Raw genomic sequence first — 16,106 nt, forward strand, 5'->3', positions numbered from 1 at the left:
CTTCAATATGTACAATGTGAGATTAATAAAACAAACAAACATGATTATAATAAGTTCAACAAAATTATAAATCATGATTTACTAACGACATAAAATAATATAAATATGATCACTGACTTTAAAACTCATGGAGGACACCAATGATCCGACCCAAGGATAAAGAACCTCTAATTAAACTTAAAATAGCTTTTGATAGTATACATTCTGATAGCATTTACTTATAATATAAAGGTCTAAAACATAATAAATTAAAGAAAAGGAAACCAGAACCTTCTATAATACGATTCACCATAATAGTTCACAGCATATAAACACATTAATAAAACACTATCACTAATTGTAAAAACTGCTAAAATTCTAAAAGCCTACAACATTAAAAGATCCCAAATTAAAATTGAAACTTTCTAAAGTACTACAACTACTTGATATTAATCATCCTAACACTAGGAATATAAGCAGGTACCCTCCTCTGATACTCCTCATACTCAGGGTACTTCTTACTGGAGATCTGCTCCGTGATATCCACACTACCAGTGAACAGTCCTGTCAAGTTAGCTGCTCCAATGAAAGTCCAGTTGAATCCCAGTCTAGAGAGAGAGAAAAGAGCGAATATCCACCAGAGGAGAACCTCACACACGTAGTTAGGGTGTCTGCAGTACTTGAAGAGCCCAGACCTCAGGAACCCTGCTTTGTAGTCCCCCTTTAACTCCACTCCTTCTCCTTTCTGCTTGTACTTCTCCTTCTGGAACACCTGTTGCTGGGCATCAGACATCGTCTCCAACACCACCAGCCCCATGTAGAGTAGCCCAATCAGTGCGTCAGACACGGAACACGTGGTGTCACGTGTGAGCAACACTGCCTGGGGCACCACAAGGAGGAAGAGCAGGATGTTCTGGTAGATAACCACAAAGAACAAGTTGAAGATCTGGAGAGTGAGGTACCTCCCATGAAACACCTCCTTTACATACTCCCACCTGTAGTCCTCCCCGTACAGTGTGTATCCGTCCTTCTTTATAAACTGGTAAGTGAGGCGTCCACCCCACAGCGAGGTTATCAGTGTCATCAGCATCATCCCAGAGGAGGAGGCCACGCCCTTCTCTTTTATACAGTAGTATGTGATGATAGCAGAGTAGAGAGGTGGTAGGAGGGACCAGAGTCTATCTACCTGGGAAGACATTACTAAGTGTTATATATATTAGAGTATTTGGGATAGAGGGATGGATTTAGATTTCATAATGAACTTTGCATGATAGATTCGAACTTTTTGGACAGCATGAAATTGGGCGATGTAACAAAAGATTAATTATACAGAAACTAAAGGTACAGACCTGTGATAAGTTGTCAGTGAGAAGGGACATGACCCAACAGAATACACTGGAAACTAGTAACACCCACATCAGCGTATCACATAAAGAAGGAGAAGGTACTGTCACAGGGAGAATGAACTGTACTGGGTGAGACACCCAAAACAGCAGCGAGTCCGAGATTTCGGAGAGGAAATCCGTTACTGACGCCATGTTGTCTGAATAATGCAAATGGTAGGCAATATTAGTTACCTATGTTTACGATGGTCATATTCATGGTTACTTGTTAGTCTAGTTCAATACTATTTACGACTTTATATTAATTTCATTTGTTTAATATGAGTGTAATTGCTTAGAGAATTATGTGTAAATGATACAAATGTTGGCATTTCTAATTTTTTCAAACTAAATTAGTTAAATTAATTAAATTGGTCAAAACCTATGTGATAATAATTTAATAAGCTAAATCTGTACAATTATTAGAAAAAAGCAAGTATCCTGTACTCGTTCGGTTAAAACTTCAGAAAGTTATCATTTGATAAAAGACATGAACTCAAGATATAAATAGACAGAAACATTTGTTACAAATTTTTAACAGAGTTTTGGGTTACATTCTTCTGATAGATTTAGCCACAAGAATCGTAAAAATATTTCCGTTGAAAACTTACAAATTTTATATCACAATGTGATACAATAATATTTAATACCATGTGTCATAACAATATGTAAATAATTTTCTATATTAATTAATATTATAGTAATATAGCTTTTTAATATTTTCTTTACAATGAATGTTTTTCTGAATTACTAAAGTAACTGATCAGGTTAAGTTGTTAGTAATATAATCTTCTCTAAAACCGTAGCAGTATTAAATATATGAAAAAGTCAAGTAATAGATCAATAAGTTATTTTAATGATCAAATAATACATTAAACCTTTGTTTAAATTTTAAGATTATATCACACGATAACATAGCAAAAAGTTCATTTTAAAAATCATTGTACGAATGTTAGTATTAAAACAAAATGAAACAATATAGAACCAATTCTCAACTTAAAAACACTCTACGCCCTACTAATTTGTAAAAATCATGAAATATGTAAAAATAAAAATTTTATTCATGCTTCAATTACCAATTACAGATATCTTGATTCGAGATCATTATAATATAATTATAATATTACTTAATTATAAATAATAGATGTTGGCTCAGAATTGACAATATCAGTACGAACGTGTGAGCCTTTCATAAGATAAAGGACAAGGTTTAGTAATATTATTCATTGTGAACCCTAATATCGATAATAACCGATAATAATAATATCGATACATATCAAATAATGCCAACACAGTTAATTCTGAGCCACACTGAAAAATTACCTTCGCATTTAGCATTAAAATAGTCATGATTTCATTCGATACTGGGCAAATTATCAGTTTTCAATCAAATAATCTTTGAAAAGCGGAACGATAAATTATATTATACAATATACATATAATAATGTTTTTGCTTTCTGCTAGTTAAAAATAGAGCACATAGACAGGTTTAAATAAAGTATTGTCCCACATAATGATCTGTTCACAGTAGCCCTGCTTATCTGGTTTAACTCTGCTGTACTGGTTGGGAAGTAGAATGAGTTTGAATATCAGCATACACTGCCGATTATACTTGAGACTGAATTCAGGGTACTCACTGAAGTAACATCCGTCGCCATGGGCACGTCCGTGTACTGCTGCGCGCTGCCAATCCAGATTAACCTGCACGATGCTCTGCACGTTTTGGGGTGATGTGGCGTGGTATGCGTAGATTTCCTTGCCGCCACTACTTGCCATCTTGTGTTTCTGAGCTTCGTACTTTTTCCATATCCCGTGAGAAACTACAATTTCCAAATGTGAGATCTTTTTTTTATGACATTTATTATACTTGAGAGTCTGTCTTTTAAGACAGTCTCCATTGTACAAACTAGTCGCCTTCATAACCACGTCACTCCACGGATCTGAAGCGTTTCTGAAGTCGAATGTTTTGACATCTATCTGCCAAACACCGTCGTTCAGCTGAGCCAGTACGTCAGGGACATCAGAGTAAGGGTTAGACTTACGCACAGCAGCTATCTTAGTTGCCTTCAAGGTAACCACGTATTTCAGCATTATCTGGTTCTTGTAGGATACAACAAAAGGTATCGGCTCTTCAGCTATGTCCACTTTGTCACTGATGTCAATGTTTTGTCCTAGAAGAGCATCGCAGACAACAAATGTGAGGTTCCCCTCTGCTTCTGTTTTAGCGTGTTTGTAAAGCGAGAACAGCCTTTCTTCAATATTCTCCTTGAGGATCTTGTAGATCTTCTCCTCGTTTAGTAAATGGAAAGGGATCAAGTGAAAGGACTTGTAGAGTTCCACAGTCTTGGATGTGACGGTTAGGTTCGCTGCTTTCTCGTAAAAGTGAACTCTGTTTGCAGGGCATTGAACCTTGTACATCTCAGTGATCTCTACTGTTGAATTTGAAAACAAATTAAAGAATATCTTGGCTTTGTCAGTCAGCCTGTCATATTCGGGATCACTCTGGTCTAAAGGTGTCAAGTTGAATAAAACTGATGTTTCTTTTGATTCCTTCCGAGCCTTAGCTAACTTCTCGTAGGCAACATTCCTGGCAGTCAATACAGCCTCAGGTAACCTCTCTTCTTCTATAATTGCCTCATCAGCAGCCACGGAAGTTTCACCATCACCATCAAGGAAGGACTGGTTGTTATGATCATCCGTATCATCTTGGAACGCATCCTCCACACCCTGCGATGTACTGGGATCTTGAGAATTCAAGAGATAATTTAAACTACCATCCTTCGACTGTATGGTCTGGTCAAACATTCCCGCGGTAGAGAGCAATAACATAGGCGGGACATTATGAGGAATGTCCGGAATGTTGGGGGAGGGAGTTATGTCAGACACCAGAGAAGAGCTTGCAGAGTTCAGTATAGGGAGGTAGTGAGAGGTAGTGCTGTCCGGTTCTGCTACTTTAGAACCACCAGAATCGCCTGATACCTGCGATGAAGGGTTGTTGTTATTCCAATATTATATGTTGAACGGGATATATCCAACAGATAAGGTAGAGATGTTGGGTCTAGGCAAATTTTGAGCTGAGGTTACTGTACTGGTTCTGGCTGTAAAAGGGGTTAGATGGGAAAGTCGGGAATAAAGATCAGGTGGGTAAACGTCAGGACCTTTACTTTAAATCGACCGTATCCATACTTTTTCTAGTCTCATTCAACTCAACCAAATTATATTCTTACATTCCATGATGATAAAGACAGAATCTGTTCAAAATATTTATAATTAATAATTCATGAATGGTGTAAAAGTTATATTAGTAGACTAACCCGGTTTTTCTTGTGTTTGTTGCGAGGGAGTGCGTTGTCAGTAGGGTTCCTCTTTAGGGTGTTGCTCGCTGAGCCACTAGCAGTCGAGGGAAAATGCGTTGCACCACGATAGTAAATCTCAAAATCTAGAAGATACTTCTTGTAGAAATGTTTTACGGACTTCAACGATAGTTTGTCAGCTTCCAGATTCAGTGCTTTCTTTATTATCTCTTTCCATATAAGGTTTTCTTCTCGTTCCTGCCAGAGTAATCATGTTATAACAGGAATCCACATTTTGAAGAAGTATTGATGTTCCCAGAAATTATTCTTCAGTGATTATTTATGCATGTTCTACAATCCACATACCTAGTACCTACATACGGAAATGGTGAACAATATTATTTCAAATCAACAAGCCAACTTACTGTGGATTGACTGCTGACATCATGGTATCCACCCTGTTCAACTACCTTCGTGTACATCTGATACAAATCAAAGTTGACATTATTAACAAAGTCCACCACAGGAACCTCGCTACAGGGATACCCTTGCGCTGCACAAAACCTCTGGTAAGTTTCTAGGAAGGCAGCCTGATCTGGTAGGCTGCTTAGCTGGTACTGCAATGAAAAAGGCTGGTACTGTATATCACTTTGGATATAATATTTAGAGCGTGGAATGGCTGGCGTCGAGGGAGTAGCTTGTAGTCCAGACCTCATGGAAGAAGCAGAGGAAGGAGCACCCCCATTGGGTACAATAAGGGGTGGACCCCCATTTGGTATATTAGTAGTAGCACTTGGAGTCGAGGATATAGGGCTTGAGGGGGGTAGAGGGTTGTTACTGGTGTTGTTGGGCCCATACTGTACACTTGCTGCTTTCTATAGTGGTTATGTGTTATTCCACAGTCAACTCTGTTTAAAATATTCCTGGACTAAACGTATGAAGTGAAATGCTTATTTTAACAGAACGTTCAATGTTGCCCCCCCCCCCCCACAGATATTACTCACATGTACATTGGTGATGTGTTTTCGGGTAGGACATCCATGATCTTGGTTCAAACTTATTCTTGCCCTAACTATTAGTTTGTGCTTGCACTCATAAGCATATAGGTACTTGACGTATTGTTCCCTCAAGAAGTTTATAAATTTCAAGTCATCTTTAAGATTTAGTGCTTCAGCTATCTCACCCCATAATCTTTTCTGGTTGACCTAGGAGAGCAGAACTATCATGAAATTATAAGAAAACAGTACAAAAAAAACAGCAGAGAACAGCATGATGTAACCATTGATAGTGATCATATTTTAAAGCAGCAGTTTCGAACACAAGTTGGTTTTGTTAATTTCATGTCTGGAGGCATCATTATTATTATACATTTCCTTTTAATCTATTATGTATTTTGTAGGTCAGCTGTTGTGTTATTAAAGTATTGATGTCAACAGAAACTACTCAAATATTTTTGACATAAGATCACAAGCTGCCCACGGTCCTTACCACTTGCATCCCATTCCTGCTGCAAACTTCTTGGTACAATTTGTAGAAATCTAGAGGAATTTATTGGTCATGTCAGCCATGGGTATTCTCCAGACGGGCGTCCCTTTATTATCCATGAAGCGTTTGTAGGAGTCAAGGAATCTCTTGCGTGCCAGTTCGTTTCCAAGTTTGTATTGCTGATAGTAATAATAGTACGGGTATTTGCCTCACAGAATGGCCAAAAAAAAGGAAGGTCTCTCAAAGTCACAAAACACACTTTATTCCAGTTTTTATCTCATATCATAAGAAGCTAAGTTGACACTCATATTTTTCTTCCCGGGGGTTCATTTAATCTCATAACCATTTTTTCTTTGAGAAAAATTGGCCGGAAAATCTTCCTCCAAAAAAACATGCCTCACAGAATGGCCAAATCTGAATTTCTATAATTTTGTTGATGGAGATACTTTTTAAATTTCTATCACCACACGTTCTTAGAAAACCTATTAAGGAATGGGGGTAATAACCTAAAACTCACGAAAAAACTGAGCTGTGAAAAATTATTTCACAAAAAAGAAAAAATTCCTGACAAAATGACAAAAAAAAAGAAAACGAGAAAATTTTATTTTTCTAAAACCTTTGGCTCTTGTTTCAGGCGTGCTGCTGGTATTAATATGCCTTGTTAACACCCCCATATAGGTGAAATTTCTTAGAACTGAATAAAAAGGGCATAATTTCCTACACCAAAAATGGCCATTTTGTGTGGCGTTGTTCATATTCCCTGATTTCATGATTTATAACCTTCATTCGGCTGTAAAAACACTCCATCTGGGGTGTTATTGTATGATAAATAGCTTGTGAATACTTTAGACTTATGGTTTCATTGAATAAAAGGAGTTTTAAATTTTGGCCATTTTGTGAGGCATATTTTGGCCATTTTGTGAGGCGTTTGGCCATTTTAACATTTTGTTTCTTCCTAAATTGAACAATGTTCGTTTTGTTTGATGAATACTATTCTTTAAACATCTTCTGTCATACTGGTGCCAGAAGTTCTCACCAAAATGCAAACTTAGTTCAAAAATTTGAAAACAAATTTTGTGAGGCATATTTTGGCCATTTTGTGAGGCGTGTAACCATTTTAGCATTTTTTTCTTCCTATATTGAACAATGTTCGTTTTGTTTGATGAATACTATTCTTTGAACATCTTCTGTCATACTGGTGCCAGAAGTTCTCACCAAAATGTAAACTTAGTTCAAAAATTTGTAAAACAAATTTTTCAGTGCTCAAAATTTCTACATAAACAGTCATATTTATGCCAGAAAATGTGGTAGTACAGACAGATCCGTCTGAAAAAATCGATCTGCTGACACTCAAAGCTTTCAGAGGATTTTTGACGTTTTTGAGTCCCATTAGGTGCCCTTTATGGCTGACCAACTTTTCCAAACTTTTCCACTTGTCTTAAGGCCACTTTTTACCACTTTACCACTTTTTACCACCTTTCTTGTTTGTCGAATATCTTTAGTTGTGAACATCGTAAAAGGTTGCGAATCAATCAAGTGTGTTCATATTATCAGGAAGAAAAACTTTTGTTCAAACAATTTTTACGTCAGATAATAAGTTAATTGGATAATTATCAATTAACTAATTAGCAAAATTCTAAAATTTTTTTATTGGCTCAAAATGATCGGAATAGCTTAAAACACGCAGAAAAGTAGTTTTTAGAAAAAATTTAAAAATTTTTCACTTACATTTTTTTTTCGAGACTTTGAAAAAGTTTCGAAAATTCAAAATATTTTTTCCGCCAAAAGTGATCAAATCGCATGAAACACGGAGAAAAATGCCTTTCAAAAAAACTTAGTGAATTTTTCGTTTCAAGAATACTTAAATCGCCAATATTTGTAGTTGGAGTTCAGTAAATCTCGGCAGATTTTAGTAATCAGGAATTACTAAGTGAAGAGGTCTGAAACTGAAAAACGTTAACCATACGATCGCGAGGCGATATAAGAGTTTCATAAACTAATTTTCACAGAAACTGCACCAATGGCACAGTCAAGATCGAAACGATAGCCTGCTCTACTGTCATTTTATTGATTTCAATGATGAATCAGTGGGGTTAAGATAATCACATTTGTAATAAATAAAACATCTCTGTACCGTCAATTGTGCTAATCTAAACCAGCCTACTATACCTGTATTACCAGACCTCTTTTTTTCCTCGACAATCAAACCAAGTCGTTCATATCGCATTTGGTGGGTGATGTAAGTAGTAATACATATCGAGCTGTATTCAATCACAATACGACACAATGCAATACGTGTATATTATATTATGGCCCTTAATGAGGTATATGAAACGTTCTATACCGTTAACCGTACACTTCTCGTTTCTCCCGTGAGAGGCCCAGTATGGAGAGTTTTTACAGTTTATCACGAAAACGTCTACTTGGCCTCATGGCCAAAAAACGTCTACTTGGCCTCATGGCTCTTTGACAGCTCAAAGAAAGCAAGAAAATACCAGAAAGCTTAAAATTTCGACTCGCTCTTTTCAATGCTCTTTGATCTGTCCCACATTAATCCTGAGCTGATCATCATGGCCCGAATATCCTACGGGAAGAACCTGTATTTTTACCTCACGACGTCCGGATTTCAAATCAACACCCTCAATAACATTAGCAATCCTTCCTGATATGATCAGAATCTGTCTCTATTAGCAATGAGGTTAGATATCTCCCAACAGAACTTTTTGTACACCTCTACGAAAATTTGGAATGACCTCAGCCCCTATGTATTCGAAATATGTGATGCTAATGTAGATGGGTTGATAATCCCGGGTTCTTCCAAGAATTCAGACTTATCAGCTTCGTCAGGTGTTATTAAATCTAACCTTAAAAAGCACTTGCTATCCCTCCAAAATCGAAATGACCCTAATACATGGTAACTAATCTATATTATATCTCAAACTCTACATCCGGTACGGCTATGCACACATGATATCTCTCTCTGCCATGAAACATGGCTAACCTTTTAAACTGTGATTCAAAACCTAAAGCTAAACTAAAACTCAACTGGGCTCTCCTTTGTCACCAAACTAAACCAATAAGTAATTTAAGATTATTATATTTTTCTATATTTGTATACTGTAATTAGTATATTGACGTAGTGGATGGTTGAGGGGGTTTCAAGCACAGGTCACTCTCAAATCCTAAAGATAAGCAGTGGCCTTCGGCACTTGAAACCTCTTCAAACCTCCCCTGATTTATTTATTATTGATATTGTTTGATTGTGCCGTAAAAATAAATATTTGTTTTATTAAATATTTGTTTTATTAATTTCCAAAATATCCTGACTCTCGTGGAACATTTTACTGAATTAATTATTACTGGTTCTTTACTACCCCTTGCCCGTCACTCGTATCTACATCTTACCCTTGCCAGTATGTTACCCTTGCTGATTTTACTTTTAGCCGACCCTGACATATGGGGGTGATTTGAGGTATCCAGCATAGCAAATGAAGCAATATGCAGAACAATACAAAACAAGTCACAGTAGATGTTGGAAGGTGTATTTACACTTGCTTCCTGGACCTGGCTGTTCCTTATAAGGAACAGCCAGGTCCAGGAAACTATAGTTTCCTTGATCTGTTCTTGCCTTCTTCGAACTGTAAATGAGCCATGTAATGACTATGAGGCCAAGTATACGTTTTCGTGATAAACTTTAAAACGTCTCTATACCGGTTTCTCACGGTATAAAGCGTTACATAAACCTCATTAAGAGCCATATAATATACACGTATTGTGTCGTATTCTGATTGAATACAGCTCGATTATCGATATGTATTAGTTTCAATACTTTCAACACTAATATATATCAAATAATTTGAATGACAGGATAGATTACTGAGGGCACTGTGTTAAGGTGATTTAAGTGGGTCCCAATCTCCACCGACCATTCTTCTTTGTGTCATAAATACTTGCTTCATCATCTCCTTTTAATAAAAATCACGGTGTCTTTATTGACTAAGCGCATTACTACTTACATCACCCACCAAATTCGATTTGAACAACTTGGTTTAATTGTCGAGGAAAAAAAAAGGTCTGGTAATACAGGTATAGTAGGCTGGTTTAGATTAGCACAATTGACGGTACAGAGATGTTTTATTTATTACAAATGTGATTATCTTAACCCCACTGATTCATCATTGAAATCAATAAAATGACAGTAGAGCAGGCTATCGTTTCGATCTTGACTGTGCCATTGGTGCAGTTTCTGTGAAAATTAGTTTATGAAACTCTTATATCGCCTCGCGATCGTATGGTTAACGTTTTTCAGTTTCAGACCTCTTCACTTAGTAATTCCTGATTACTAAAATCTGCCGAGATTTACTGAACTCCAACTACAAATATTGGCGATTTAAGTATTCTTGAAACGAAAAATTCACTAAGTTTTTTTGAAAGGCATTTTTCTCCGTGTTTCATGCGATTTGATCACTTTTGGCGGAAAAAATATTTTGAATTTTCGAAACTTTTTCAAAGTCTCGAAAAAAAAATGTAAGTGAAAAATTTTTAAATTTTTTCTAAAAACTACTTTTCTGCGTGTTTTAAGCTATTCCGATCATTTTGAGCCAATAAAAAAATTTTAGAATTTTGCTAATTAGTTAATTGATAATTATCCAATTAACTTATTATCTGACGTAAAAATTGTTTGAACAAAAGTTTTTCTTCCTGATAATATGAACACACTTGATTGATTCGCAACCTTTTACGATGTTCACAACTAAAGATATTCGACAAACAAGAAAGGTGGTAAAAAGTGGTAAAGTGGTAAAAAGTGGCCTTAAGACAAGTGGAAAAGTTTGGAAAAGTTGGTCAGCCATAAAGGGCACCTAATGGGACTCAAAAACGTTAAAAATCCTCTGAAAGCTTTGAGTGTCAGCAGATCGATTTTTTCAGACGGATCTGTCTGTACTATGGTCCTAGTTAATGATTTCACCACAGGAAGTGTTGCCAGAAGACTTTTGTTTCATATGGTATCCACAAAACCTACCAGTCTTTTATAAAGAAATGCGGCCGCTTTTCTTTTGTGGATGGCCGCTCAATTTCCCGATCCGTGATGGCGTATTTATCATATTCCATACAACCTGGGGACGGCCCAGTCTTTACTGTTTATATAAACATGCAAATATGGCGAAGTGACATGCCGACTGCCGAGCGCCGCCCAGTTAATATAATTCTATATTGAATTTGAAAATCGTGTATACTTCTATGTAACCATATGTTTATTGTTTATGCAACCTGACACGGATCTGTGCAAAATAGTAATACTAACTCAAAATAATAATAATATGCTATCAATTAGTGCCTAGTGGGATACGTACATGATGAAATGAATAATGTACTTGGTTGGTTCAGCGCCGCGCGCCAACAATTATATAATTCAGATTATCACGCAAAATAACTTTGCGCAAGTAGTCACGTGGGCGATAACAGTGCTCGCAGGCACGTACGCACGCACGCACGCACGCTCGGTCGCAAAGCTACCATATACAAAAAAAACCTCGATCGCTAACCCTTGTCCTTGACTCTTTTGTGCCTTCGGCACGAGTCATGGATCGGGAAAAAATTAGTTACAAAAACATTTACAAATTTGGCCATTCTGTGAGGCTAGCCATTCTGTGAGGCATTTACCCGTACAGACAGATCCGTCTGAAAAAATCGATCTGCCGACACACAAAGCTTACAAAGGATTTTTGACGTTTTTGAGTCCTAATAGATGTCCTTTATGGCTGACCAACTTTTCCAAACTTTTCCACGTGTCTTAAGGCCACTTTTTGCCACTTTACCACTTTTTACCACCTTTCTTGTTTGTCGAATATCTTTAGTTGTGAACATCGTAAAAGGTTGCGGATCAATCGAGTGTGTTTATATTACCATGAAGAAAAACTTTTGTTCTAGCAATTTTTACGTCAGATAATCATTTAATTGGATAATTATCAATTAGCTAATTAGCAAAATTCTAAAAATTTTTTATTGGCTCAAAATGATCGGAATAGCTTAAAACACGCAGAAAAGTAGTTTTTAGAAAAACTTTGAAAATTTTTCACTTACATTTTTTTTCGAGACTTGGAAAAATTTCGAAAATTCAAAAAAAAATTTTTCCGCCAAAAGTGATCAAATCGCATGAAACGCGGAGAAAAATGCTTTTCAAAAAAACTTAGTGAATTTTTCGTTTCAAGAGTACTTCAATCACCAATATTTGTAGTTGGAGTTCAGTAAATCGCGGCAGATTTTAGTAATCAGGAATTACTAAGTGGAAAGGTATGAAACTGAAAAACGTTAACCATACGATATAAGAGTTTCATAACTAATTACAATACAGCCTTATCGATTTTCACAGAAACTGCACCAATGGCACAGTCAAGATCTAAAGACGAAACGATAGCCTGCTGTACTATCATTTTATTGACTTCAATGATGAATCAGTGGGGTTAAGATAATCACATTTGTAATGAATAAAACCTCTCTGTACCGTCAATTGTGCTAATTTAAACCGGCCTACCTGGATTACCAGACCTCTTCTTTTCCTCAACAATCAAGCCAAGTTGTTCATATCGCATTTGATACGTGTATATTATATGGCTCTTAATGAGGTTTATGAAACGCTTAATACCGTGAGAAACCCGGTATAGACTATAGAGACGTTTTACAGTTTATCACGAAAACGTATACTTGGCCTCATGGCTCATTTACAGTTCGAAGAAGGCAAGATCAGACCAGGGAAACTAAGGAACAGCCATATCCAGGAAACCTCATTAAGAGCCATATAATATGGTTTATGAAACGCTTAATACCGTGAGAAACCCGGTATAGACTATAGAGACGTTTTACAGTTTATCACGAAAACGTATACTTGGCCTCATGGCTCATTTACAGTTCGAAGAAGGCAAGAACAGACCAGGGAAACTAAGGAACAGCCAGATCTAGGAAGCAAGTGTAAATACACCTTCCAACATCTACTGTGACTTGTTTTGTATTGTACTGCATATCGCTTCATTTGCTATGCGGTATAAAATCACCCCCATATGTCAGGGTCGGCTAAAAGTAAAATCAACAAGGGTAACATACGGGCAAGGATAAGATTTAGATACGAGCGTCGGGCAAGGGGTAGTAAAGAACCGGTAATAATTCATTCAGTAAAATGTTCCACGAGAGTCAGGATATTTTGGAAATTGCTAATAGAGACAGATTCTGATCATATCAGGAAGGATTGCTAATGTTATTGAGGGTGTTGATTTGAAATCCGGACGTCGTGAGGTAAAAATACAGGTTCTTCCCGTAGGATATTCGGGCCATGATGATCAGCTCTTTTTTTGAATTTTCGAAATTTTTCCAAGTCTCGAAAAAAAATGTAAGTGAAAAATTTTCAAAGTTTTTCTAAAAACTACTTTTCTGCGTGTTTTAAGCTATTCCGATCATTTTGAGCCAATAAAAAATTTTTAGAATTTTGCTAATTAGCTAATTGATAATTATCCAATTAAATGATTATCTGACGTAAAAATTGCTAGAACAAAAGTTTTTCTTCATGGTAATATAAACACACTCGATTGATCCGCAACCTTTTACGATGTTCACAACTAAAGATATTCGACAAACAAGAAAGGTGGTAAAAAGTGGTAAAGTGGCAAAAAGTGGCCTTAAGACACGTGGAAAAGTTTGGAAAAGTTGGTCAGCCATAAAGGACATCTATTAGGACTCAAAAACGTCAAAAATCCTTTGTAAGCTTTGTGTGTCGGCAGATCGATTTTTTCAGACGGATCTGTCTGCTGGCAGTGATGGCACTCTTGACAGCACCAACCGAATTGAAGTTATTGTTTGGTTTAAGCGGGATCAGTTGATGAGACTGACTGGCCTGCTGAGAAGTAGCAGCCCTGTTATATAGGCGAGGATGTAGAATAGGATTTATTTGTCCACTTGCTAATGGCGATTGGTCTTTTTCCTTCCTGAAGCGATAAATTTTCAAAATTATGAAATTTTAAATTACCACGGTCCTGCTCACCAAAAGCAAATCCATGCATTCCATCTCATCAAGAAAATTTTCTCTTTTGTATGGCTTTGATCATACAATTAAATGATTCAGAATTAAACTACACATTATACAGTAAATCCCCGATTTACCGCGCCCCGATTTACTGTGGCCGTTTCCCCCAAATAGGGCTTAAGTCAAGTAACAGTTAACATGCATAATGTAAACAAACAAAACCCCGAATTAACAAGGATGTTTCCTTTCCCCCAAACTCTGCGGTAAATCAGGGGTTTACTGTATACAGTTTATTTCAAAGCGCAATTCTTAAATGTTTAACTGTGAAAGCGAACACCCGACTTACTTGATGTTTGCAAGGACTGTGGTCTCCTCCTGCATCAAACCTTGAACGTCAGTATTAGCAGTATTTACATCTATCAACTGGTTTGCAGCTGACTCAGTATTTCCATTGTTATTTATGAGCACCTGTAAGTTGTGTGTTAGGAATGAGTGCAAAACTATACAAACTATACAATTTGGAGACTTGGGAAATGGAAATGTAATATGGTCTATAAAAAGAGGTTAGCCCATCCACCTTCACTACCAACACATAGCAAGAACCATATTAAGGTTGAGGCCGTTTAAAATTCAAAACTTACAGAATCTATAATGGATCGTGGCTGACTGGGAAACATAGCACACAAGGAGTCAACTTTACTGTTCCACTCTCCATCTCCTGTATCCATAACCTGGAACAACATTATGATGTTTTTAAGATCAACAATTGCATCTTTCTTGGAATCACAAACTAATAATTTTATAATCAGATTAATATTAATATAATATTAGTAGGCCATATTTTGGTAAATAAGTTGCAGCATAAAGTCAGATCATTTAAACAAAGTCATATCTATTAAGTGACAATGTATATCAAGAGGTTTGCTGATTTTAAATGGGCTTTAAAATCGCCAGAACTGTTGAATCAATTTGTTGATTCTTCGATTCAATGATTCAAATAAATACCAGCTTTATAAGTGGAGTAAAATATGGTAATAGAGATTTGATAGTAGAGATTTGTAAGATCTTGAAGGTTTGCTTAATTATTAAATGTTTTATATTACACAAATATTTCCGGAGATTGTAATATAGGCGAGATTCAAAAGCAATGTTACAGTAAAACCCCCGATTTACCATAACGAATTTGCGAATTTGTATATAATTCATTTATTGCTTGTTCAATTTGATCACGATTTTTTCCCAAACTGTACCGTAAATTGGGGTTTTACTGTACTTGAAACTTTTTAGTCAGAAATATCATGTTCAATTCTCCTCGTGATGACTCATTACATCAAGAGAAAACAACAAATGTTTCAAGAAAACAACAAATTTTTATTTAAATCAATTATAGCAACAATTTGAAAAACTTTAAAGTTCTTCTATTACCATGCAATATACTACGGGTATGGTGACTTGGGCTATTGAGTTGTTAAGCAGATTAAGATTAGTAAACATGCACTTGCATTGCATTTATACAAACTAGAAATTAGGCTTCACGGTAAAATGGAGAAGCAGGCTGATCTTGGAGAGAGCAGACCGTAAAGTTTACGCACCCACCAGGGCTACCTTCCTACCACAGTTGTTCTTTTTGGTTTATCAGCTTGTGTTGTTATATTTATGGACCCCAAGTCACCACACTAATAAGAAGTATCATGTAAAAAAATAAATTAAGTTAATGTCATCAAGTAGATGGTAAGTTGTGAAGGCCAGCCATCAAGTGACCCCCAGCCACTGACAGCACGTCACAAGGGTCACGTGACAGATCACATGTCATGTAACCACGTGACAAGCTCGTTAATTAAATGTCAAGGTCACGTGACAAGATAATTGACCAATGAGGAGCCAGAACGTCATGACGAATCAATCAATAATCCCGACTAAAGGATCTAAAGTCTGATTAAACGGTTGCCAAGC

At 36.5% G+C, this 16,106-nt stretch overlaps 1 protein-coding gene across 1 annotated transcript; it reads right to left on the reverse strand.

The window, feature by feature from the left end:
* Positions 1-40: 40 nt before the first annotated feature.
* LOC134812747 (uncharacterized) lies at positions 41-14,886 on the reverse strand. Its single transcript, XM_063820311.1, has 10 exons — positions 14,795-14,886; positions 14,500-14,621; positions 13,967-14,115; positions 6,143-6,318; positions 5,659-5,859; positions 5,080-5,529; positions 4,676-4,912; positions 2,999-4,340; positions 1,329-1,522; positions 41-1,165 (listed from the first exon to the last, which is right to left on the reverse strand). The coding sequence occupies exons 4-10, from the start codon at positions 6,149-6,151 to the stop codon at positions 419-421; spliced, it is 3,180 nt and encodes a 1,059-aa protein (XP_063676381.1). The 5' UTR covers positions 6,152-6,318; positions 13,967-14,115; positions 14,500-14,621; positions 14,795-14,886; the 3' UTR covers positions 41-418.
* Positions 14,887-16,106: the final 1,220 nt, after the last annotated feature.

The sequence above is a fragment of the Bolinopsis microptera genome, chromosome 3 (assembly GCF_026151205.1).
Source record: "Bolinopsis microptera isolate Bmic1 chromosome 3, MBARI_Bmic_1.0, whole genome shotgun sequence".
Classification (NCBI taxonomy): Eukaryota; Metazoa; Ctenophora; class Tentaculata; order Lobata; family Bolinopsidae; genus Bolinopsis; species Bolinopsis microptera.

Excerpts from the sequence above, each read along its gene's own strand:
- LOC134812747 (XM_063820311.1), bottom strand. Across the intron at positions 5,530-5,658 it reads AACACATCACCAATGTACAT|AAAGCAGCAAGTGTACAGTA; the intron begins GTGAGTAATATC and ends TAACCACTATAG. Across the intron at positions 4,341-4,675 it reads ACAAACACAAGAAAAACCGG|GTATCAGGCGATTCTGGTGG; the intron begins GTTAGTCTACTA and ends CCTTCATCGCAG.